The sequence below is a fragment of the Daldinia decipiens genome (genome assembly GCF_022478715.1).
Source record: "Daldinia decipiens strain CBS 113046 unplaced genomic scaffold F4813scaffold_9, whole genome shotgun sequence".
In the NCBI taxonomy this organism is placed as follows: Eukaryota; Fungi; Ascomycota; class Sordariomycetes; order Xylariales; family Hypoxylaceae; genus Daldinia; species Daldinia decipiens.
The window spans coordinates 740,429-762,017 of record NW_026054552.1 but is presented as its reverse complement, the minus strand read 5'-3'; the positions used below and the strand labels follow the sequence as shown (position 1 = coordinate 762,017).

Here is a 21,589-nt window from a genome sequence, read left to right as displayed (position 1 = left end):
CCATTACCTAGGAAGATAACGATAGGTACGTTGATACATTAGGTACTAATGTATGTATAGGTATAGATCCCTGTAGTTACGGTACATCAATACCTGTACAAGTACATGTGATCCCTGTAGATACATTGAAGTATATCCACTTTATTTAATGTTCGCGACGTCGAACATGAACTCTACCCGATATTTAATAAAGTACATATCCTTTATACTTATTTCAAGTACCATCTTCAAGATGTCCCACAGTAAGACCTCCCTAACAGTCGCATTGACGGATCTTAAGGAGATAGACGGTATCACTAACATATTTCGCCCTAGGTAAGCGAAACACGTCGCGCGCCGTCTTCACCTCCCACGAGCGGGACCTCGCCAAACGAGCATGGAGCTCGACAACGGCGCGACTTTCACGCGAAAGCTTCCTCCCCTTCTCATCCTGCGGTCTATGCCTCGAGATAGCCCAAGACCCTGTGTCATGTGTGCACGGCGACATCTTCTGCCGCGAGTGCGCCCTGAGCAACATCCTAGCCCAGAAGAAGGAGATAAAGCGCCTCGAGAAAGTTCGCGAGCAGGGGGAGCGTGAAGCCTTGGAAGAAAAGGCGCGCCAGGAGGAAGAAGCTCGCGAGCGCGCTGTTCGCGAATTTGAGATGACACAGATTGGTCTGGATGCAAAAGCGAGGAGTAATAGCAATAATAAAAACGATAATGCTGCTCGGAAAGGATCAATCGATACTCGCGATCAGAACAGCACACCAGCAGCAGTAGAGTTACCTAATGGCAGTGGGAAGAAGCGCAAGTTTGAAATAGACGCGGAGGAATTAGTGCGGATAGCGCAAGAAGACAGGGCAAAGGCACGGAAAGCAATCGACGAAGAGAAGGCAACGAAACCTGTGTTGCCGTCGTTTTGGACCCCTTCGATAACACCATCTTCCAACACGAAAGATGCGCTTCACGAGGTAGCCAAGAAGACGAAGAGCACACCCATATGCCCGGCGTCAAAAGACGATAGTCCACATACGTACTCACTACACACACTTGTGATAGTGAACTTCACCGAAGAGGAAGAGGGAGGCGGTGGGAGCGGTGGCGGTCCAAGTGACAGGAAGAAGCGCATACGCATATGTCCATCGTGCAAGAAGGGGCTAAGCAATGCTTCGAAAGCACTTCTCGCGAAGCCCTGCGGTCACGTCATGTGCCGTAACTGCGTTGATAAATTTATGCGACCCTCGCGGCACCACCACGATCCACACGCATCAGCAGGCGACGCTGCGAGCTTACGGTGCTACGTCTGCGAGGCTGACCTTACAGATCAGAAGGGCAGTAATGATGGGGGTGGTGAAAAGAGCAAGAAGAAGGATAAGGAGAGGATACGACCGGGGTTAGTCGAGCTGAGGAGCGAGGGCACAGGCTTTTCGGCCGGGGGCGTAAACCAGGTGCAGAAGTCCGGTGTGGCATTTCAATGTTAGACTTGACTGCGATATCATAGAAAGAACACGGGACTCGATTATGACTATAATATTAGAATTAATTCGAGTATAGCAACGAGCTAACGCCCGCTACCAACACTGGAAAACACATTATGTATATCCGACCCATCCTGCCGTTAGGTACGCTATGCCTGATACCATATCCTGTATTCCAGCAACCCATTCCCAAACCCAAGCCCAGCCCAAAGTTGAATCGTCGCAAACCTCGTACATGATGCAGCCTGTCATACACTCTTTTCGACCGGCACCGCCCCCCGACCTTTCGCAAACATGTACCCAGATTTACAATCCCCCAACTCCAGGGCCCCGAATGCCCAAAATAAACAAACCCGTCTTTTGGATCCCCCCCCCTCTCCCCCCGTGTCCGAGTACAGCAAGGAGATTGAACAGGAAAGGAAAGGAAAGGGGTGAATATCAGTCTCAACCCATCCGTGAAGTAGTAGAGTAGACTTTCCCCCCCTTAGACAAAGGAAAAGAAAGGGAACGGAAAGAGAAAGCTGGATCGATGTACGCGCGGTGGACAGACCTGTCAAGTAACCCCCCCCCCCCCCCCCCCTTTTTTTTTTTTCCTCTCCAACACCCAACCCATCCCAATACCAACCCTCATCATCATCATCATCATCCCATCTCATCAATAATACTTAACCCCCCTATGCGTCCTATCAATCATATTCGCCACCACGACGCTCGCCCCGCCGTCCCCGTCCTCGGCCAGGAACGACCTGCGGCCCCCGCTGCGGTTCCGCGGGCTGCTCCAGCGGTATCCGTATCCCGCGGTGGGGTACGGCGTCGGCGGGGGCGATGGGAGGCGCTCGTAGCGGTACCGGTCGTAGTTGTTATCGTGTCGGTCGCGGAGGGAGTGCAGCTGCTGGTGCTGCGGAGGGGAGGGCGAGGGTGGAGGTGTTGGGGGGCGGGGCGGCGGGAGAGATGCTAGACGGAGGGGGGAGGGGGAGGAGCGCTGTGGTGGTGGAGGAGGAGGAGGAGGGAGAGATTCAGATTCGGGGTTGAATTCGAGGGGGGGTGCTGTTGGTGCTTCGGGTAGGGACGGTGGTGATGATGATGATGATGATGATGATGATGATGGTGGTGATGGTGGTGATTCTAGTAATGAGGGCGGCGGCGATGACGGGGGCGAGGACATTCGTACCGGAGGCAGTGGAGTGCTAGGCCGGGCCTCAACTATAGCCTCAGGTTCCAACCCAGCTTCGATCCTAGCTTCTCGTAGGCCCCTAACCGAAGTCTCAACGGCAGTTTCAGTCCTAGTTACAGGCCTAACAACAGCTCTACCCCCAACTCCAGCCCTAGCCCTGCGCGCCCGGATCTCGGCCAAGACGCCCGCGACGACCAAGTACAGCTTGAAGAGCAGCTTGTGCACGACGTCCTTAGCCAGCATCGCAGTGCCGTGGCCCAGGAAGCCCCTCACCAGCTCGCCGAAGACGCCATCGTACAGGGCCCCGACGCCCTCGGCGCGCGCGATCTGCACGGCGGCGCCGAACACGCTGCTCTTGCCAAAGTCCTTGGCCGCCCGCAGCGCGTCCGATTGGTAGGCGCCTCCGCCTCCTCCGGGGAGCCGCTCCGGCGGCGCGACGTTCTCTTTGAAGGAGACCTTGCGAGGGACTTCTGTCTTGGGGGATATTGCCTCGTCGAAGGTGACATGGTGTGTCTGCGTCTCCTGCGTGGGGGGCTCGACTGCTCTTTCAGGGGCTTGTGCTGCATCCCCGTTCGGGTTCTTGGGCGCGGCTGGAATGCCGGTTTGTAGTCGGGTATTGGCGGTTTGGAACGGGTATGTGATGGTGCTGGCGATGGTCTTGCTGATAGCCGCGAGGAGGAACGTCATGCGTGCGCCGGGGTTATCCCATCTATCGGCTGAGACGGTCTTTTTCTTGAGGAACTCCTGGAGGAAGAAGGTGATACTCGGGTTCAGAGTAAGCACAAGGCTCGCCGAGTATCCGGACCAGAACCCCGCGAGACCCTGCTCCTTCCGGATAGCTTTGATGATTTCGCGGACGCTAAGATCCCTCCCCTCGCCGTCGACAAGCGAGGCCGTCTGCTTGCGGGTGACCACGTTGGCGATCGGAGTCGTGAAGAGTCTCGAGCAGGCACTAGCCGCCACGCCAATAGCCAATTCCTCAAGGACGCCCAGCCGCGACGCCGACCTATCCCCTCTCCTCCTCCGCCCACGGCCGCCGGCCGCGAGCCCGACGCTCCGGAACCACTCATAGAAGAGAAAGAAGAGGAAAGAGTCCAAGACAGATTTGGCTACGTCTTGAGCTAGGCCAGTATAGGGCGCTCTCGGCCCGCCACCGGACCTCCAGATCCGCGAAAAGGCTTCGGTGACTCCGGCGTACGTGGACTCCCGTGCCGGACCCGGAGCTGCTACCCCGGGACCGGTCGGACCTGTGGGAGTGGTGTCGCCGGCGCTGCTGCTGCTGTTGAATCTCTCCTCCCGACGAAATTGTCGTTGAGCTTGGAGGCGGGAAATCACTAGAGAGAGAGGGTAGAGAGTGCATGTCGAGATGAGCGTGCCGGCGGAGCCCGAGACGGCGTGGTGTAGGGCCGGGAGGAACTTGTCTGCTGCTGTTACTGCTGCTGGCGTGTCTGTGTAATTGGCGAAGCCTGACGATGGCATGGTTGGCTAGTTTCCTTCCCAGCGCTGTAAGTGGCAGAGGGGGACAGGTAAAAAGGAGCCCGTATGGTTTATATCGAAGAACGAGCGTTCCGATCTGGGTTCCGGGAAGATCTAGAATACAGTACGAGGACGAACGGGACGCAAAAGAATATCGTCAGCAGCTTCCACACCAACCGAATCTCGGACGGGACCTTGTGGTCGTGTATGTACGCTTGCCTTGTAGCCCTACGATGTCTATGGCGCTAAGAAGTTTGGTCGATAGCTGATCGTGTCTTGTCTAGGAGGAGACAAAAACCCACTAGGTTGGATACAGACTATGTAGTCTACCGTGTTGCCTACCATGTTGTCTACCGTGCAATTATCTGTTTATTCGCCATTGGATCGACGATGTCGCACAAGGCCGACGGCATATTGTTTGTGTGTTAGTATATGTCGGTATGTGTTAGACGTGGGTATGGGATGCGTATGAGTGAGGAGAACTTCACGATGTGACCGAGCCGCGGGCTGGCTCGAGCGATGAGGGGGCAACCTGAACGACAACGTCATGGCCTGTTCATAGCCAGTTTATATCGTTTATATCTATACTAGTTATACCTTATGTAAGACATTTAATATATGGTGTGTTCCGCATAGTACGTAAAAGATAACAAGTGAATGGTATAGTTCTCCAACTCCAACCCCCTTTATGCTTACATACATGGACATTCCCTGCCCTGCATCCTTACCATCCTTACCATTTCTTCCCAATTGTATATCCAAATTTCGAGGCTACCTAGCTATCCATAGACGACCTGTCTCCAATCCTTTCGCTTGTGGATGTTTACCGTACGCATTTTGCACGAGGGGCTTCCCTGAGTCCACAATGTCCTATAGGATGCCAGGAAAAGGCACCCGAGAGATTGGCGAGCTTACACGTGTACGGGGTCCTCATGCTCCATCCCGCTGTGCAGCCCTTAAGGTTAGGCCTATCGCCACTTCGGGCACCGACACGTGTGCCGTCACAACTCTCAACCTAAACAGCTTCTATTCCCAGTTATGCTCTTTATTGGAATTTGCTGAGTGGTATCATATGAATTCTAAATACGGCCTATGGCACCAAAAACAATTCAACGCCGGACCAAGGAGGCGGCAAATCATGGTATACCTGCTGACCTTGCCACCTTTACCTAACGCCCCCGAGTCGATTTCCTGCTGAACGAACTCAAGCCCTAAAGCCACCTGCTTTGCTCTGGTATCCCCCGATAAACGCCTAATCGTAATGATGACCATGATGATAATGACCGGCCTACCCAAATGCATTTACCTAACTGCCTAGGTAGGTACTTACCCAACCTCGTTTACATGCCGTTATTGGGAGGCACAAGCCTATAGGAGGTACATGCAGTTGTAATGGGGATGATGCCGGCTGATTCCAACCAAGATATTATTTCCAGAAAAAGGGAATGCAAGCTCAAACGACTTAGCTGAACCCTTGTTTAGACGCTCGCTTGATATCCTTGTTTGATATCCTCCTCATACGATATGCCGCATGAGAGCAGCCCGTCCTAAGCTCGGCTTGCTACGGACGGTCGTCGTGAATTGGCTTGCATGCCAAAACTCGAGGACCGTCGAACGCCCACCGCGCCCATCATTCCTAGGTCTGGCTCCCCTGGCGCGTCGTCTAGGTCCATATTCGTATCAATATGGTTTTCGGGGAGCTTCTGAGCACCAAATCCAACCACCTTAAAAATGTTGGTACGCCCGCCATTGGTCGCCGTGTGGAGCTGTTCGCGGAGACGCGCTAGTTGGTAAGTCCTCCTGATAGGCTCAAAGACGGGCGGCGGCAAGACGGGCTGTGGATTCCATCGTGCTAGTGCGCTCATGACAGCAGCAGTCTCCTCATCAGAGTCGACTGGTCCGGCATTAGCGTCATCGTCGTCCTCTAGCGGAGCGTTTGCATCCAATGCGGCCTCTGTTGCCCTATTAGTCGTTATGGTCAAATGCCTAACCAGTGTTCTGTGTCTTACTTTGTTGTTTCGCCTGGTTCTTCTTTTGATACGCAGCAAGCAGCATATCGTAAGGAAGTGATCGACCGGCGACGGCACGTTTGGCTCCCATGCTATGGCTTTTGCATGTTAAAGACCGCGCACATGGTTGCCCGTTGGGCAATATAACACCACATTGCTTCTCAACATCAACGGGGCCTAGATCAGTTAGACACGACCAATACGGTTCAACGGTAAGGATGCGTAGTGGCTAGATACCTTTAGGCTTGGGAACTTTTGGCTTCGGCTCCTCTTTCTTTTTCTTATTCTTTGGTCCCTTGTCGGCATCACCGTCGGCCTTTCGTTTCTTGCCCTTCGGCTCACCGTCCGGCTTCTTACCACCTACCTTCTTAGTTGCTTTCCCACTAGTCCCTTTTTTCTCGGGCGAACCGTCGTCGTCATCATCGCTGTCATCATTCATCTTAGCATCTCCATCCTCGTCGGCTTTGCGAGCTTCCTCTTCCCGCGCTTGTTCCTTTGCTCGTTCCCTCGCTTCCCTAGCCTCTTTTTTGCGCTGGGCTTTCTCTTTTTTGATTCGCAGGCATTGCGCAATATGTTCCTTCGCTGCGGTTTTGATAATGCCCTTTTTGCAGTGTTTACATTGTTGGAGATTAAGACTATCTTCGAGAGGCCGTCCGGTCGCAAAGGTCTCGCGCGAGTTTTCGTCTAACTGGTTGACCACGGGTCCGGGAGACGGGACGCCAACGATGACGGAAGGGTTCTCGGAGGATTTAGATTTCTTATCATCTACATAATAGAAGAATACTTAGAAGCTGTTGGTGCTACAAAGAGAGTATAGGGTTCCGGCGCAACGTACCATCGGCAACGCTACCATCTCTCCAATTACCGGGTTTTACTTGCTTCGGTACAGGCTTCTTTAGTTTGATTATACCGTTTGGCCTATCTCGTATGACTTTCTTCGAGGCGACGTTAATTGTACCTTCGTCATCGGGACCTAGAACGTGGGGCGAGCATTCGTGTCAACACGGCGCGCTGCGCAGTCAAGTCTGCGAATTACTACATACCTTTGCGCCCCTCTCCGCCGCTCACCATTTTGATAGGTATTTGAAATTTTGTCCGTTACATTTATTTGTTTATGTGTTATATGATGGTGCTATTAGCACGCATTAAATAAGAGGTGATGGAAACGTCGTAGGCAGCGACTTATGGATAGGTTGAAGATAGGTAGCAGTTGTTGTATGATTGAAGAGGCGTTTAAGCTAAGGCTCGCGGACCACTTGAAGACGCTCCGATAAGATCTTATCGCTTCGTTAGCTTACCCGTAGAATTACCGCAGAGTTGTCTCTTGTGCACGGACCCATAAGTTACATAACTTAGACTTGCTGACTTGTACCTTACCAAGTACCTAACCTACCTACTTACCTACCCTACCAAGTACCCAAGTTCAGACATTAATACATAGGTACCTAGGTACAATCTTCGCTGCTTAGGTAAGTTTTAGACATCAAAAGGCTGAAAATAATTCAAGTGGACCATTATTCGCAGACGAATATACATAGGTAGCTTTGGGGGTATTTTTGAAAACCCAGTCTTACCGACCTGTATAATGCCATTCGCCTATATGCTCTTCCTAAATATGCCCAGTAGATCATCAACTCAAAATACTTCCCATAGCTTAGCCACGCCCATGAACGCCTCGCCTTTCCAGATATACCGCTTATACCGCTTACAATCAGCATCTAAGTCATTCAATATATCCGCTTTTGGCCGTCCTCCTCTTCGAGCTTTACTTTATACCCGACCGCCTCTCTATCTAATTTAGACCGATGCTGTTCCATGATTTCTGACAGGGCCTTTGCGTGCAGCATTCCCATCTGCCTCCAAACCACTTGCAACACGTTATGAGCCCAGTCCCAAAACTCCGGCGGCACGTTCGGAGCGCAACCAGCGACTTTTAAATGCCAGAGAAGGCTGGGTACTCCTACCGCTCCGGAATTGCCATATCCATCCGCCTCAAACACTCGAGTCACTTCGGGATCAAGCGTTGGATGGTGCCAATGTGAAGGTACACTTATAAGGATATCCTCGGCCAGTCGTTCGATAGTGGCGTAAGATTTTATTCTTCGAGGAACCGGTAGGGTTCGACTGCTCGAAATAGGATAGGTGCTTATAAACTTGACCAGCCTTTGGTTAGTGAGAATATGAGCCCAACGGTAATGATTCCATAGCCTGGCAGCCCATATCACATTATACTTGTGCCACTTTCCGCGAAAGACCGCTTCTGGCGGATACTCTCCCCTATTTTCGGTAAAGGGAAAAACTTCTAGTAGCCGCCTCTCTAAGCCATCAAACGTATTATCCAATTGAATAAATTGTTGTATGATATCATCCACGGCCGAACGCCCGTCGGCGTATACCGTGTGCTCGAACGTCGCCGACAGTTGGAGAAGTCGAACCATAGCAAGAGCCAAATCGACTGAACAACTTTCCGGAACTCCTTGCATCAACTGCTTACAGAATTTTAGCGTCTCGAAGAAACCAGGTGGAAGAGGCGTGTCTGTCGCTTGGTATGGAATGAACTAGGACGGTCAGTAGTTAGATCAAATAATATGTGGTGAATACAATACCATTGAAAATAATAATTGCAGTATACCATGTACACCTCCACTAGGGGCTTGCGGAAGAGGCAGTACAGATCGCAATACAGCCATTGCCCCATTAACGTGTGTGCTAGCTAAACCCACTGCCACTCTAGATCCTTTACCTTGGACGACCTATATATAGTAAGTGTTGCGTACTTGAATAGAATTACTTCTAGGTATCAATTTACCTCAAATAAAGCGAGCGTCACCACGCTTCGAAGGCGAGCTACAAGGCCTGCGGGATCATTACTAGCAATTAGCTGTCCGGTTTGCTTCAGAGATGAGACGTATTTAGAACGCGCAATTAGGTTCATGTTCTTATTCCCTAGCAAGTTAGACAGTCCTGCGAGACCTACGGCTATCATGACGTTCTGGGCGGCATCTGCCTTCGAAAAATACGCCGCTACCTGCTCGCTTGTTCTTGGGGAGTCGGGATGGTGCATAAGATAGCGATTGATGTAAAACTGCAGGCCCTGCTGCTCCATGTTTAAATCTACCTTCTTAGGTATCTTTGCGGGAACAAGCTTGGGTGGCGGTAATGAACCACTTTCCGGCGGACTATCTGAAGCACTGCTCGACGACTCGTCCGTCCATGCCGAGGCCGAGGCCGAAGTCGAAACGAAACTTCCGCTTTGCTCAGCAGGAGACCCCGAAGAGCCCCATTGTGCATGTGCTTTTTGTATAACCTTGCTACTCTCGTCTCGGAACATAAGAGATAACTGGTCTCGATAACCTGGGCATTTCTTGCCCACGCGAATGCATTGTGTGCATTCTGGCCGTTTCTTATCGCACTATAATCTCTTGGTTAATTATGGGCCAGTTCGTCTATTACGGTCCTGACTGATTGACTGATTGGATCGATTGAGGTGGATGCAGCGTCCAGACGACACAGGTGAACCTTGCGGCATCTCGCATACGATGCCTCCTAGTACATCTTGCCTCAGCTGCAGGGCAAGGAATGACAGGACAGGGAAGGTGGATGCATGTGTTTAATGTATTTGGTGAGGTTGTGAGCCCATACGCACCTTTATACGTCGGGTTCGACAGTTTTGGCACCCCTGAGAAGCCTTTCCACAATAAACCATTGTGCGAAAACTCCAGGATAGGCAAGCTGAACGAGCAAATCAGAGTGGTGTATTGTCTTAGTTGCGCGTGTCAAGTCGTTTGCCTCTGTAAGTTGGCAGCCGCCGTTGGTCAATATTGCGGCTGGCAGGTATCGAAAAGGGAAAGCAGTTCGTCAAAGTCGTGGGGAACAAGAAGGATCATGATTATTCGAGGACTAGTGGCATTAGTTTTTCCTTTTTTCTTCTTCCTTCTATCCCGTCTGCCACTTGTATAAAAGGATCGCTCGATGCCACTCCGGATCTTGTTGATTTTGTTCTCAAAGTCTCCGAGGCGGATTTTTACCGAGTCCGGACGGAGATGCTTCACGTGCCTTCGAAATCGAAAATCGAAAATCGAAAATCGGCGGCGAGCGCACGGCGTTTTTGCAACAACGTTTAATATAACTTGGAAACCAACCACCAATAAGATATGGATAATATAGTCCAGCTGAGTCGCGATTTTATTTTATATAAGTTAAGTTACTCGGCACCATGCAAAGAGAATAATACTCAATAAGAAGTTGAGAGCGCCGAAGCTCAGAAGCTCAGAAGCTTAGAAGGGGGAACCAAAAGCTGGGTGGCCGTGATGGGGGCTCACGGTATTCGGCAATAGTTATATGGTATATCCGACCTTGTCTTATTCGAGAGAAGCTGAGATGTGAGAAGTGTTGGTCAATCACAATCCTTCAAAGTGACCAGTAAGTGACCAGTCTGCCAGCACGTCTAATACCGAAGATGCCATGTATCTATTAGTAATATATGTCTGCATGGGTGGGCTTTCCCTTTTTTTATTTCTCCCTTCCCTCTTCACGCTTCTGCTTTCTTATTAATAGAATACATACCTAGACCTATGTAGGTAGGTAGGTATGTTAGGTACGGGTACGTAGGTATTTCACCTACGGAGACTTGGGGGTTGTTTGAAACTCGTCCAATGTCGAAAGAGACGTGAAAAAGATAATGATGCTACCGAATAGGAACTTCCCCGCTTTCCTTTAGACCCAATCTCCAGTTTGGTGTGGGGGTGAAGGGTATGAAAGGTACGTAGATTGACATGGGGTTTAACATGGGTTAACATGCATGTAGTTTAGCGATACTGTTTTGGATCGGCTGTGGATCAGAGGTTAAACATCCTAGCAAGTCAGACAGCCCTGAACGGAATTACCAGGCAAGAACAAACAAGACTAAAGACTACCTAGGTACCTAACCTAGCAGCTTGGTAGGCTTTGGCCAGGGTTAAAGCTTCTTGCGTTCTATATTTCACACTATGCATACATTTGGCAGGCGGGATCCGCGGTCGAAGTTGCAACGGACAATCAGCTTAAACAGGTAGGTACATCCATACATGGAATACATGGAGATGTATCAAATGTTTACCCGAACTAATTCATAAACCTTAAACCTTATTGATATAGGAAATATTACATAGGTACCTAGGTACCTACCTAGGTATGTATTAGATAGCAGCATCTAGGTACTTGGGTACATGCTACGTGCATTAGGTACTTTTGATTACCTAATTAAGTCATATAACTAAGTCACTTGTGCAGCTTCGAGTATTAAACCCTTTTTTTTCCCCTCGTTATATAAATTACCCTAACTGGACTTTCATTAAGGCTATTCTCTCAACGTCCTTTCTCTTACATATCAACACTGTAATACTGTTACTCAGAGCGCAGCGCACTTTCGCCCAGGGCTGAAGGCATCATCCAGGGCTTGTAACCGGGTACTACGTTGTGAGAATCCGGGTGCTATTTCCCGACGTGACGTAACCCCGAGGGGTCGAGGGGTCGAGGGGCTTCATTGTAAGGTAAGGTATTTAAACGAAGTTGAGCGAGTCAAACAAACACCTAGGTTAGCTAGGTTGTTGGGTCTCTTCGGGCTTTTCTCGCATTGCTGCCAATTCATCGTCCCACAGAAACACCCAAATGCTTAGGTAGGCTGGTAGGTTAGCTTTCTCATAAAGCTTCCTCCCAAAGCTCTAGAATTCACCGCTTCTAGATCGGCAAAGAAAAATAAATACTTACTTATCCTTAAGTCTAATCCTTAAGTTCAATCCTTAAGTGCGAAGGGCAAAGGTATCCGACCTTTTAATTGGCCCCCGTATCGTCTAGGATGTTAGCACGGCGCCGAGAGGGGTCTCGAAGACTCGAATTTGTGACACCCTAGGTCCAGCCCAGGGTAGGAAGGGGATTTTTTCAAACCAAAAGCTCCGAACCCGGGATCTTCCTATTGACAGCTCACCCCTGACAAGAGATGGTATTGCTATCACATTTCTTACTATAGTAATAGCTGCCTGACTTATATACATGCATGTATCGCTTTTCCGTTACAATGCAGGTAACAACTTTTCTATGTACCTGTTAAATTCTCACAGCCAGTAGGCAACGATCGTGATTGTCGACAAGCCATTCACTAATCAATCACATTACCATTAGGCCCAGTTTGATGAATATCATCCAATCGTCCGGTGTCAAGACAAGGCGAACAAGTTAGTTTCGAGAGATGGAGTAGTCTATGATGGCAATTTCTCCTTGCTCGTCTATGTCGTACATGTCGTGCCTCGGAAAATAAACGTGGGTGACAGCGTCTCGTCTAGTTTCAAACAAAGGCACATTGTATCTTCGTCACACACGTAACGAACAATATGCCCACCTAAACCTTCAATTGATCATTGGCTGACTTCGCCTCAGACTACAAGTATGTGTTGGTTCGGCAAATATGACAGGCATGAGACTGCCCTTGTTTCTTGTTTCTTGTATTCCAAGTGTTCGTGTTGATGACGACAGTTTGATGGCTGGCTGTCATCAAACCCGTATCAGAAATATCCACATATTCAGCTAGTTTGGTGAATTTGTTCGCCTCCTTTCCATGATGAACGCCTGAACAGTAACCCTTTTATTTAATCAACTACTAGGTTTTGTATTGAATTGCAATCATATGCCTTGGCAATATTGCATGGCTTAGCCCTAGCAGGGTTGGATATAGAAAAAAAAACAGAAGAAAAGAGCAGTTAATTGAAAAAACAGGCCACTGTGACCCGTCTGTTATGTCTATATTCCTCGTAACTCGATAGCCGAGCCCTCATAGCTCGACGCTTCCCCAATGTCGACTGGTGGTTTAGGGATTCTAAATCCCATGAACGGAAGATACGATCCAGGGAAGATGAAGCAGAAGCTACATACGACTAAGAACACGGGCAATGTGTCCAAGATGTACATGCTGCACGGTGTTAGCCTACAGTGAGATACTATATGTCCCTAGGTAGGCTTCGGTCACTCACAAATATTCATGCTGGGATATGGAGCTGTTTGAGCCTTCGGCAAATTCGACTACGCGGAATAAAGACCGGATCTGGGAAGCAATGTCAGAAGGCTTACGTTAACAAGTATTTCTTAGGTTCTTACTAGAATCAAAATGCAAGATACGTTGACTGCATATAGGAGGTATCTCCAGTTTCGGTTTATCTTTCGTGACAACCCTTTGATCAAGACCGACTTTCCCCCGTCAGTTGCCTCAAGCCTCGACAAAAGATTCGCCTCGAATCGTTGCGAAGTAAAATGAAAGCGAGCAGCAATTACCGTGAAAAGTCCAAACGCTGCGATTTGGATGGCGAGGCCCACGAGTGCGATATTCTTTCCTGTATTTATTTTGTCCTCGGCGTCCTCGTCTGTTAGCTCAGTACTCGAGACGGAAACGGCGCCAACAAGCTGAACAAGGAGAGAGATCACGTCGAAGGTGACGAAAATAGGCGTGATCCACCGAGCTACAACATTTAGTAGGGAAGGTTACAGGAGAGTTTAAATAAGTACATACTCGGAATCCAGAGGAGTCTCGTCGTCCTTTCTTGGGTGGGGACAACATGAAAAACGATACGACCAAAGACAACATATATGACACCAGCCATGAGAACAGGGGCGAGAATTATTACGCAAAATTGTATCGCGTATAAGTTCAGGTCAGTAGGATTGCCAGCAGATGCAATTCGAACCGCATATCCAACTACTTCCACTATTGTTGACGCATTAGGATGTTTACGACGCTATTATATTAAATTCCACCAAGGAGCTTACTGAGTATCGCTAGAAGCTGTACTGTCCACACCCAAGCTCTTTTTCGAATAGTCAAAACAGAAGACCAAACAAGAGCTATCCCGAATAAGGCGAGTCATACTCCAGCTACGGCCTCCGATGGGTCATAGGGATAAAAGGAAATGTCATCTAATGATACACCGGATGACATATTAGCGCCCTCAACCCAGGACAATTTGGATTTAAATAAGAGATATATAATTAAAGTAATCGGGGTTTAATAACTTTCAGGCATGTACAGAGGCAGAAAAAAAAACGAACATTCAATTTCCAGCATAATCAAATTTTGGGAAGATGCCCCCTTTTCTTTATAATACTCAGTAGGACTGATACCATTAGGAAGGGCTCTGCCACCGCCATGTGCCACTGCTATATCGAAGTCATTGGATACGATGTGTGACGCCACAAGATGCGGAAGATCACGAATCCTACCAGGCTTCAACATAACGACTTGAGATCACCCACCGGCTCGCTTTCGGAAGAGGCCCGGTTGCAGATCCCATAGTACTATATGCCGTCAGCAAATTTACCCCGTCCTGGCTTTGATTTTACTAGTTTCTTGCTTACGTGCAGTGACGTTGGGCATTTTGGCTCATTGGGGCTGGGCTGCGAGCTGATGCTCTACGGATTCACTCACGCTGATAACCTTCCCAAGACGGTTATAATTCCCTTTTGCACCGCCACTCTTGTTGTTGGACGAAAGCAATAGGAATACCTACTTATTCTTAAGGACCTTACGGGCCTCTTAGTAATTAAAAACTAAAATGTTTAAGATTTATAAGACTTTGATGCCCGCCGAGCTTCTCGTAGAAGAATGTTTATTACTAGTACTTTTTTGCCGGTCTTATTCCTATGCTTGAAATAGATATGATGGAAGAGATTCGCCAAAGGGGTGATTGTTAATGCAGCTTTGTAGGATGCAAGTAGCGAGTAGTTGCTCATTAAGCTATCCCTTCTTAACAATATTATTAAATATCCAGTTAAAAAGAAGACGCGTTGAGCTGCTCATTCAACTCTTGGATTTTTTCGATATTAATAGTTAATTATAACTTCCCCTTAAAGACCTTTCAGCTATTGCGCCTAGCTACGCAACGGAAACGTCTCATAGGTTCCAACTACTGACCCAGTTTCGTAGCATTTCTCTGTCCAGGGTGGGTATGCTGGTTTGCGAATGCCTTATAGCCCAGTCTGTTGCATATGTTGCAGATTCCGTCCCATCACCCAGTTCCTTGAGAAAGTCAGCGCAGGCATTTCAACAATATCTTCAGCGCTTGGGTCCCCAATGTCCCCAAGCTTCTTAGTCCGTTTATTTAGGGGCACTGTATCCGCGACACCGAGAAGCTTACGCAGGATGTCGACAAGTAGCTTTCAGCCGTTATGGTCTAGGATGACATATGGTAAAACTGCGCCTCCTGTTGAACTGTGTGGGTCATGAGGTCTCGTATCATATCAGCAGCGATATCGACAGGAACCCAGTTGACTGCTGTGACATGTTTGGGAATGCATTTAATAGTCCTCGCCGTGCGTATCAGAGCAGAGAGCCAACCCTGGTTAGCCCACTTACCAGGCTTCCCAGGAGAAGGTCCACCAAGTTGGCAGACCCGTATAATGGATACCGGAATGCTGGATACCTCATTTGCAGTAGTAAGTATGCACCCAGCTGCATGTTTGGGTTGTCTACAGCCTATGTCCAAGGAAGCCAAGGGATCTGAAATAGGAGTTTCAGGTGCCGCGGTAGTCGTAGCCATTCTACCGACCGGGTTTACGAGATGAGAGAAGTAGAATATGTGAAATATATTAGCGTAGGTACGCTCAGTCTTTAGGGAGAACCGAAATTTGTATCCGCATTAGCCTTCGCCTATATACGGGCTCTGAATCTGAGGATATAGCCATCAAGTTTTCCACAGTATGGTAATAAAGCAAAATCTAGGCGTGTCTTACAACAAGCAAGTAGAGTCCTTTTAAACAGCTAAGTTGGTCTGAAAGACACATTAACAAATCAGGGGCGGGTAGAGAGCAAGCGTTTGTGGGATATACGTATCCCTTAGTTACTTGTTATTTGTCTTATGTCCTACAAAGAGTACTTTATCCTAGCCTAAAAAACGAATATGTCACTCAGATAAATATTAGGAAATGATCTTATCCTTGTTACATAAGAGTTAGTTATTATATTCTTAATTTAAGACATTTTGCCTTTTTAATCCTGATTTCCTCGTACTCCTGACCTATTACCTTCTACGCCAATGGCACACTTTTCTGCTTTTAATTCTAGATCTTTGCCACGATTCTCTTTACTTTGGCATGGATAGCGACCCTTCCATAGTTGTATATTCGCTATCTTATAATATTATCATTCTGGCTCGGCTTTTAACACTCACTTCAGGTCTCCCGTCAGACACAGAGTCCCGTAATGGGTTGTATGTCAGCAAACGCAGGGTCTTATGATTGTGTTAGATAGAATTACCTGATTGCCTGTGTAATTTTGCATCGAATAGAGCGGAGTTACATACTGCACTTTTCTTGGAGAAAATTGACTATGTCATCTATCTCATCTGGAATCTTATACCAATGCCCTTGCCCCTGATAGACTTTCCATGAAACGTCAAAGCCTACCGATTTGAGGATTCTTTGGGCCGCCTCCCCATTAGACAACTTGATCTTTTCATCTTCCGCACCATGCCCGAGAAATACCGGCGTAGAAAGCGACGTCCCTCTGCTGTTAATATCAGGAATGCCATTGGAATCCAGTAAATCATCGTAAAACTCGATCACTGGGAGAATTGGATTCTCTTCTGCTTGGGTATCCACCTCAGCCGAGGAAAATGGATCTTCGTCGATAGGTTCAGCGTCGTTGTCAAACACAGATGTGCCGGCTTCGCTTCCTATGAGGCCATCAATATCGGGCTGAAATGGCAACCATCCGCTCATCCCCACGAACCCCCCGAGAGGAAACCAAGATGTAAAAAGGCAGAATAGTGCCATTGCACAGCCATGACTAAGACCACCCAAGATGACGTTTTGGTGGGGAACCTTTTGGCATTCGTCTTTGACCAGATGGGATATTTCACCATGGGACTCCACAAGCCCCTTGGTTTGGGTATTCGGCCTGAAGAAGAGGTCATCTAGAGAGGCGATGTCGAACCATTGCGTCAACTTTGCATGCCTTATCATGCTCGATCTACGGCGCCTAGCTGTAGGAAATATAAACCGTGCACCAGGGAATACTTCTGTCAGCTTTTTGCCACCAGGGGTGGCGCCAGTCTCAAGAAGTTCTTCCCCAAATTTACGTCCATTTGAACCAAGTCCATGGAGAAGGATGAAGCTATGGGTATGATTTGACGTCGGCTCTACAATAAAAATTGCTGAACGGTCAGTGCCAGGTGTGATTTCTGAACTCATGGTCTCTCGACTCTCGGGTCGGCATGTGTTTATTTCCTTATAAATGTTAGGGTAGTGTATGGCAATTGGTGTATGCCGAAGCGTGGGCCTTGTGGTTTTAGCCTTTGTATTTATAATAAACTGATAGTAAAGCTGAATCTTGATATATCGTTTTACGTTGGGATTTCTAAAGATCGACTGATTGTGAGACACGGCTACAAAGAGTTTCCACGTGTGAAAAGAAGTGTTTGTGTTTCCAATATATTGAATCTACCTCATTTGATTATCACAAAGTAGGCTACCTAAGTTAGTTTGTTCGTAATAGAGTTGTAATGAGGTAGCTGAGAGATGGCAGGGTGTGTTGCTACTTTTGTCTTAGTTTTGTTAATTTTCCTTTTTTTAACAGCCAAACTCTGATTTCATCATCTATTAGTAATAATCACCTTGTCATAGATTCAGTACATATGGTAATCTCCAGTATATACGCAAATTTACCACCTTGATCAATATACTTAGATCTTTGGCACCTGCAATTGACTGATCGTACTTAGAATAGTATTATATGACGTACTTAAATTGGCTACTTCAAGTACCTCTTAGGTAATAATAGCTAGTCTCAGCCGCCATTAAGCCTGATGGTGTTAAGCAACGGTACATACTGACATCCCCGTTCCTGGAATATATAATGTATACCTAACTATCAAGATGAATAATTAGACCGCGCCCGAATCGTAATAGAATGCATACATGGTGGCAGGCTAGACCAAGTCTACGAAATTCTCATATGGGATGGCCAGAGTATTAGGAATTTATTTGGGATGGGATTCCAGAGGTAACTCAAGAAGCACCATCATATGAACGGGGGTCAACTTCTATGTACGATTACCATTCACTCGTGCCACTCAACACAAGAGGCTTTCTTTCAAGGTCCTTGAGAACGTCAACTATCCACCTTTGACAGAACTTTGGTGCTATACTCTGAGCTGATGCTTTGAGTTTCTTAACGTCTGCCTCTTGGAGGTGGGAGACCCAGGAATATGAATACAATTATGTTACACAAATATATTCAATGTATTTGAACTACGGGCATCGTGTACATGCGTTGATAAAGTCCTACTCCATTTACCTTCTATTCTAAGTTATACTAATCCCAACTTCAAGTCAATGAGTTGATAAAATATTTTACACCTAGATAGTATATAATCACCAGCAACACCAATATTGCTTTTGTTATTCTTTCACTAAGCTCTTAGCAGTTACTATATTCCTACGCCTGAACATAAAAAAAGCTTATCAGGCTAAACTTAAAATAAGTGAATTTCGCAACGTTCAAATCCAAACAATAACTAGATCAAAATGATAATTCGAATTCTTACTATTAAATAGTCTCGGACTAGCCGTATTACCAATAGTCCTAACCTAGTACATTATGTAAATATTCATTAGGTGCCTTAGGTAAGTTAAGTAGGTATTTATCCATATATACCACATAGAGAATGTAACCACTCATATAGCGGCCCGGATTCAAACCCAAAACCAATACACAAGAGAGGTTTGTTACATTTCACAACCTGTTTTTATACACGTAGACATTTTCAACTTGACATCATCCTTCATTTTCTACTTCCTCCTATTCTTTCGCCCAGAAACTTCTAGATTTTCTCTACCATGGTGCCAAAGGTCGACGAAGGCGAGAACCTCGCTCGCATGGAACGCGGGGAGCTTTACTTTGCCTTCACTCCGCAACTGATAGCCGGGCGACAACGATGCGCACGTATCCTTGGCCGACTCAACAGCGCTGGAGAGTTAAGCCGCCGCGAGATCGCCGAATACTGGAAAGAGTGAGCGGGTTTCGAAGTTTTCATTTTAATATAGTTAGACTGCTAGAGTAACACGCTGACCTTTCGGGCAGAATAACTGGGGATGACCGCCCTCTTCCTCCTCCCGCAGCAACAGATGAAGAAGAGGATACGATCCTTCACGAATATCCCTGGATCGAACGACCGATCAGAATGGATTATGGGACCAACGTTAAAGTCGGAAGCAATGTATTCATAAATTTCAGCTGTACTATAATTGATACCTGCATGGTGTCGATTGGGTCACGAACTCTCGTTGGTCCGAATGTATCCTTTTTTAGCGGGACGCACCCCCTGGATCCGGACCTACGCAACGGCACCAATGGGCCAGAACTCGGCAAGCCGATTACTATCGGTAACGATTGCTGGATAGCCGGAAATGTGATAATACTGCCCGGCGTGACGGTTGGCGATGGGTGTACAGTTGGTGCGGGGAGTGTTGTGACCAAGGTAAGCAAAGCCTAAGCTTGCCACTACCAATAGCTTATAGCTGGTCTAATCGTGAATAATTATCTGCATATAGGACGTTCCCGCATATCACTGCGTGGCCGGGAACCCTGCTAAAATACTTCGCAAGATCGAGCGAAAGTTTAAAGCCGAACAAGACGCTCTAGAAAGTAAGCTCGAGGCATCCGAGTCATGAGCCTAGAAACGTCAATGGAGGCTTGTAGAATAAACCTTTACGTATTGATTGCAATCCTCGGTTTGGACGTGTGCGACTAAGCAAATAGATTTCTGCCTAGCCCATACAACCTAAAGATATTGTCGAGTCTCTCTTCCAAAGGGCTATACATTTATATGAGCCTTTGGCCAGTGAAGATGAGCTATAAATCCGGGCCGGTCATGTAAACATCTTTCAATATCTTCAAGTACCGGTTTCGCCCATCCTTTCACGGACCAATTAACCCGCTCTGTGACGTTCATCAACACCAGGAAATGTGCTAAGAGGACTAAAGCGTGCGGGTCAGATGATTCCACGTCTTTGATAATTGTTTCGTCGAGTATGCATGACCACCATATTACCATGCCAGGCTCGATATATGAGCCAGCATATGCCACGAGTTTAGTACATGTTTCCAGCCCATCGACAGCACGGTCATAGTGTTGTGTTTTAGATAGAGGCAATTCTCCCTGAAGCAGTGATCGCAGAGAAGATAGGACAGGAAACGTATCTGGAGGAAGCAAGGTATGCTCAAGAGAGGGGACGCTATTGCAAGATTAACTAATGTTGTAATGTCCGAGAAACGAATATGTAGATACCTTTTTTCTTCTGCTTCAGGAATCCATATGCCATGAACTACGGGTGCAAATTCAGTTTTTGCTATCAGATGAGTGAACGGTTCGAGAGTAACGCGCAGACCCCGAACAACCGTAAACAGCTCCAATAAGTTATGGACAGGCTTCTCAAGCCTCAGATCATCTGCCCTTAATGGTAATGAGTAAACATAAACTATCACGATAGTAGCAAAGCAGAATATAGCTCTCCAATTGTTGTATGTAATGCGGGGCAATATGGCTCTGAATCCACTTAAGCCTTGGGATTGATAATGGGCTGCAAGAACTAAATAGACCTGCCGTTGGCTCGGGTTCAAATACGCTTTATGTATGGCTGAGAGGGCGAGGACGCCATGTCTAACAAAGTCATGGTGGTAACCAACTTGTGGCAGGACGACTCTCCAGATGTGACGTCTATCTAGACGTTGAGATAATGAATCGGCTGTAAAGGTACAATAGTGGTGCAATAGTTCAAATTCTCGACATTCGTCGAGTCCCGACGGGGTTGATGATATTGTGGAGCTGGGGTTGGCTAAGATGCCAAGATTAGTAAAAGTTGTTTGCAAGTCCGTGCCCAGAGAGTTTGTATCATCTGGTGATTGAGAGGATGAGGATAGGGCTCCAATGGGCAGGCGAGCAGGAGCTAGCACAGGAAGAGGAACAGCTTTGGGAGGCGTAAAGCTGCAGCTGGCGCCGTATCGTAGACAGTTAGCACAGGTTGGACGCGACTCGTCGCACTGGGTAGAATATTAATATGAGCGGGGACTATGTGTAAGTGGCTAGGTATAAGTCAATGGATGGATGTACCTTGATTTTCCTCTGTTTACAGATGATACAACCGTTCCGAGACTTCGGATGGCTTCGTCTTGTAGCCATATTAGGATACCGAGTACGATGATTAGTGCAGGTACGCGAGCGAGGATAATGAAAAATAGATGGTAAGAAAATGTAACTCGTCGTACGTTTTAATCAATATACGAATTATACGAATTATGCCGAATGCGACTTGGAAAAACACTTCTTATTGGATAAGATATTTATAGCATACGAGGAGTCCGAGTTGTGTCCCACTTTATCTTGCAACTAGGCAGATCCCCTATTCGGATCTGACTCCTAATCTCTTTAACTGATTCGCAAGTGTATATTTAA

The 21,589-nt window shown here is 47.5% G+C and overlaps 8 protein-coding genes across 8 annotated transcripts; 1 reads left to right on the top strand and 7 right to left on the bottom strand.

The window, feature by feature from the left end:
* Positions 1-171: 171 nt before the first annotated feature.
* Positions 172-1,583, top strand: F4813DRAFT_338135 (ENOS interacting protein). Its single transcript, XM_049241222.1, has 2 exons — positions 172-242; positions 316-1,583. Exons 1-2 carry the CDS (start codon positions 233-235, stop codon positions 1,458-1,460), a joined length of 1,155 nt encoding a protein of 384 aa, XP_049101582.1. The 5' UTR covers positions 172-232; the 3' UTR covers positions 1,461-1,583.
* Positions 1,584-4,750, bottom strand: F4813DRAFT_401586 (mitochondrial carrier). The gene has a single exon (XM_049248430.1). It carries the CDS (start codon positions 4,108-4,110, stop codon positions 2,113-2,115), a length of 1,998 nt encoding a protein of 665 aa, XP_049101581.1. The 5' UTR covers positions 4,111-4,750; the 3' UTR covers positions 1,584-2,112.
* A 729-nt stretch (positions 4,751-5,479) lies between these two features.
* F4813DRAFT_337888 (SCA7, zinc-binding domain-containing protein) lies at positions 5,480-7,336 on the bottom strand. The gene is made up of 5 exons (XM_049241221.1): positions 7,160-7,336; positions 6,952-7,089; positions 6,354-6,881; positions 6,117-6,293; positions 5,480-6,061 (listed from the first exon to the last, which is right to left on the bottom strand). Exons 1-5 carry the CDS (start codon positions 7,185-7,187, stop codon positions 5,655-5,657), a joined length of 1,278 nt encoding a protein of 425 aa, XP_049101580.1. The 5' UTR covers positions 7,188-7,336; the 3' UTR covers positions 5,480-5,654.
* Positions 7,337-7,576: 240 nt separating this feature from the next.
* Positions 7,577-9,785, bottom strand: F4813DRAFT_353498 (uncharacterized protein). Its single transcript, XM_049242652.1, has 3 exons — positions 8,926-9,785; positions 8,723-8,869; positions 7,577-8,674 (listed from the first exon to the last, which is right to left on the bottom strand). Exons 1-3 carry the CDS (start codon positions 9,445-9,447, stop codon positions 7,844-7,846), a joined length of 1,500 nt encoding a protein of 499 aa, XP_049101579.1. The 5' UTR covers positions 9,448-9,785; the 3' UTR covers positions 7,577-7,843.
* Positions 9,786-12,890: 3,105 nt separating this feature from the next.
* Positions 12,891-14,514, bottom strand: F4813DRAFT_387720 (RTA1 like protein; the record flags this gene model as incomplete). Its single annotated transcript, XM_049246595.1, has 6 exons — positions 12,891-13,059; positions 13,121-13,191; positions 13,245-13,603; positions 13,654-13,848; positions 14,394-14,435; positions 14,496-14,514. 6 exons carry the CDS (start codon positions 14,512-14,514, stop codon positions 12,891-12,893), a joined length of 855 nt encoding a protein of 284 aa, XP_049101578.1.
* Positions 14,515-14,753: 239 nt separating this feature from the next.
* F4813DRAFT_353480 (uncharacterized protein) lies at positions 14,754-15,832 on the bottom strand. The gene has a single exon (XM_049242651.1). The coding sequence runs from the start codon at positions 15,674-15,676 to the stop codon at positions 15,311-15,313; it is 366 nt and encodes a 121-aa protein (XP_049101577.1). The 5' UTR covers positions 15,677-15,832; the 3' UTR covers positions 14,754-15,310.
* A 487-nt stretch (positions 15,833-16,319) lies between these two features.
* F4813DRAFT_387719 (acyl-protein thioesterase) lies at positions 16,320-17,327 on the bottom strand (the record flags this gene model as incomplete). The annotated part of the gene is made up of 2 exons (XM_049246594.1): positions 16,320-16,366; positions 16,439-17,327. 2 exons carry the CDS (start codon positions 17,325-17,327, stop codon positions 16,320-16,322), a joined length of 936 nt encoding a protein of 311 aa, XP_049101576.1.
* Positions 17,328-19,790: 2,463 nt separating this feature from the next.
* On the bottom strand, positions 19,791-21,361 carry F4813DRAFT_337858 (uncharacterized protein). The gene is made up of 3 exons (XM_049241220.1): positions 21,248-21,361; positions 20,426-21,177; positions 19,791-20,372 (listed from the first exon to the last, which is right to left on the bottom strand). Exons 1-3 carry the CDS (start codon positions 21,314-21,316, stop codon positions 19,952-19,954), a joined length of 1,242 nt encoding a protein of 413 aa, XP_049101575.1. The 5' UTR covers positions 21,317-21,361; the 3' UTR covers positions 19,791-19,951.
* Between the last annotated feature and the right edge of the window lie 228 nt (positions 21,362-21,589).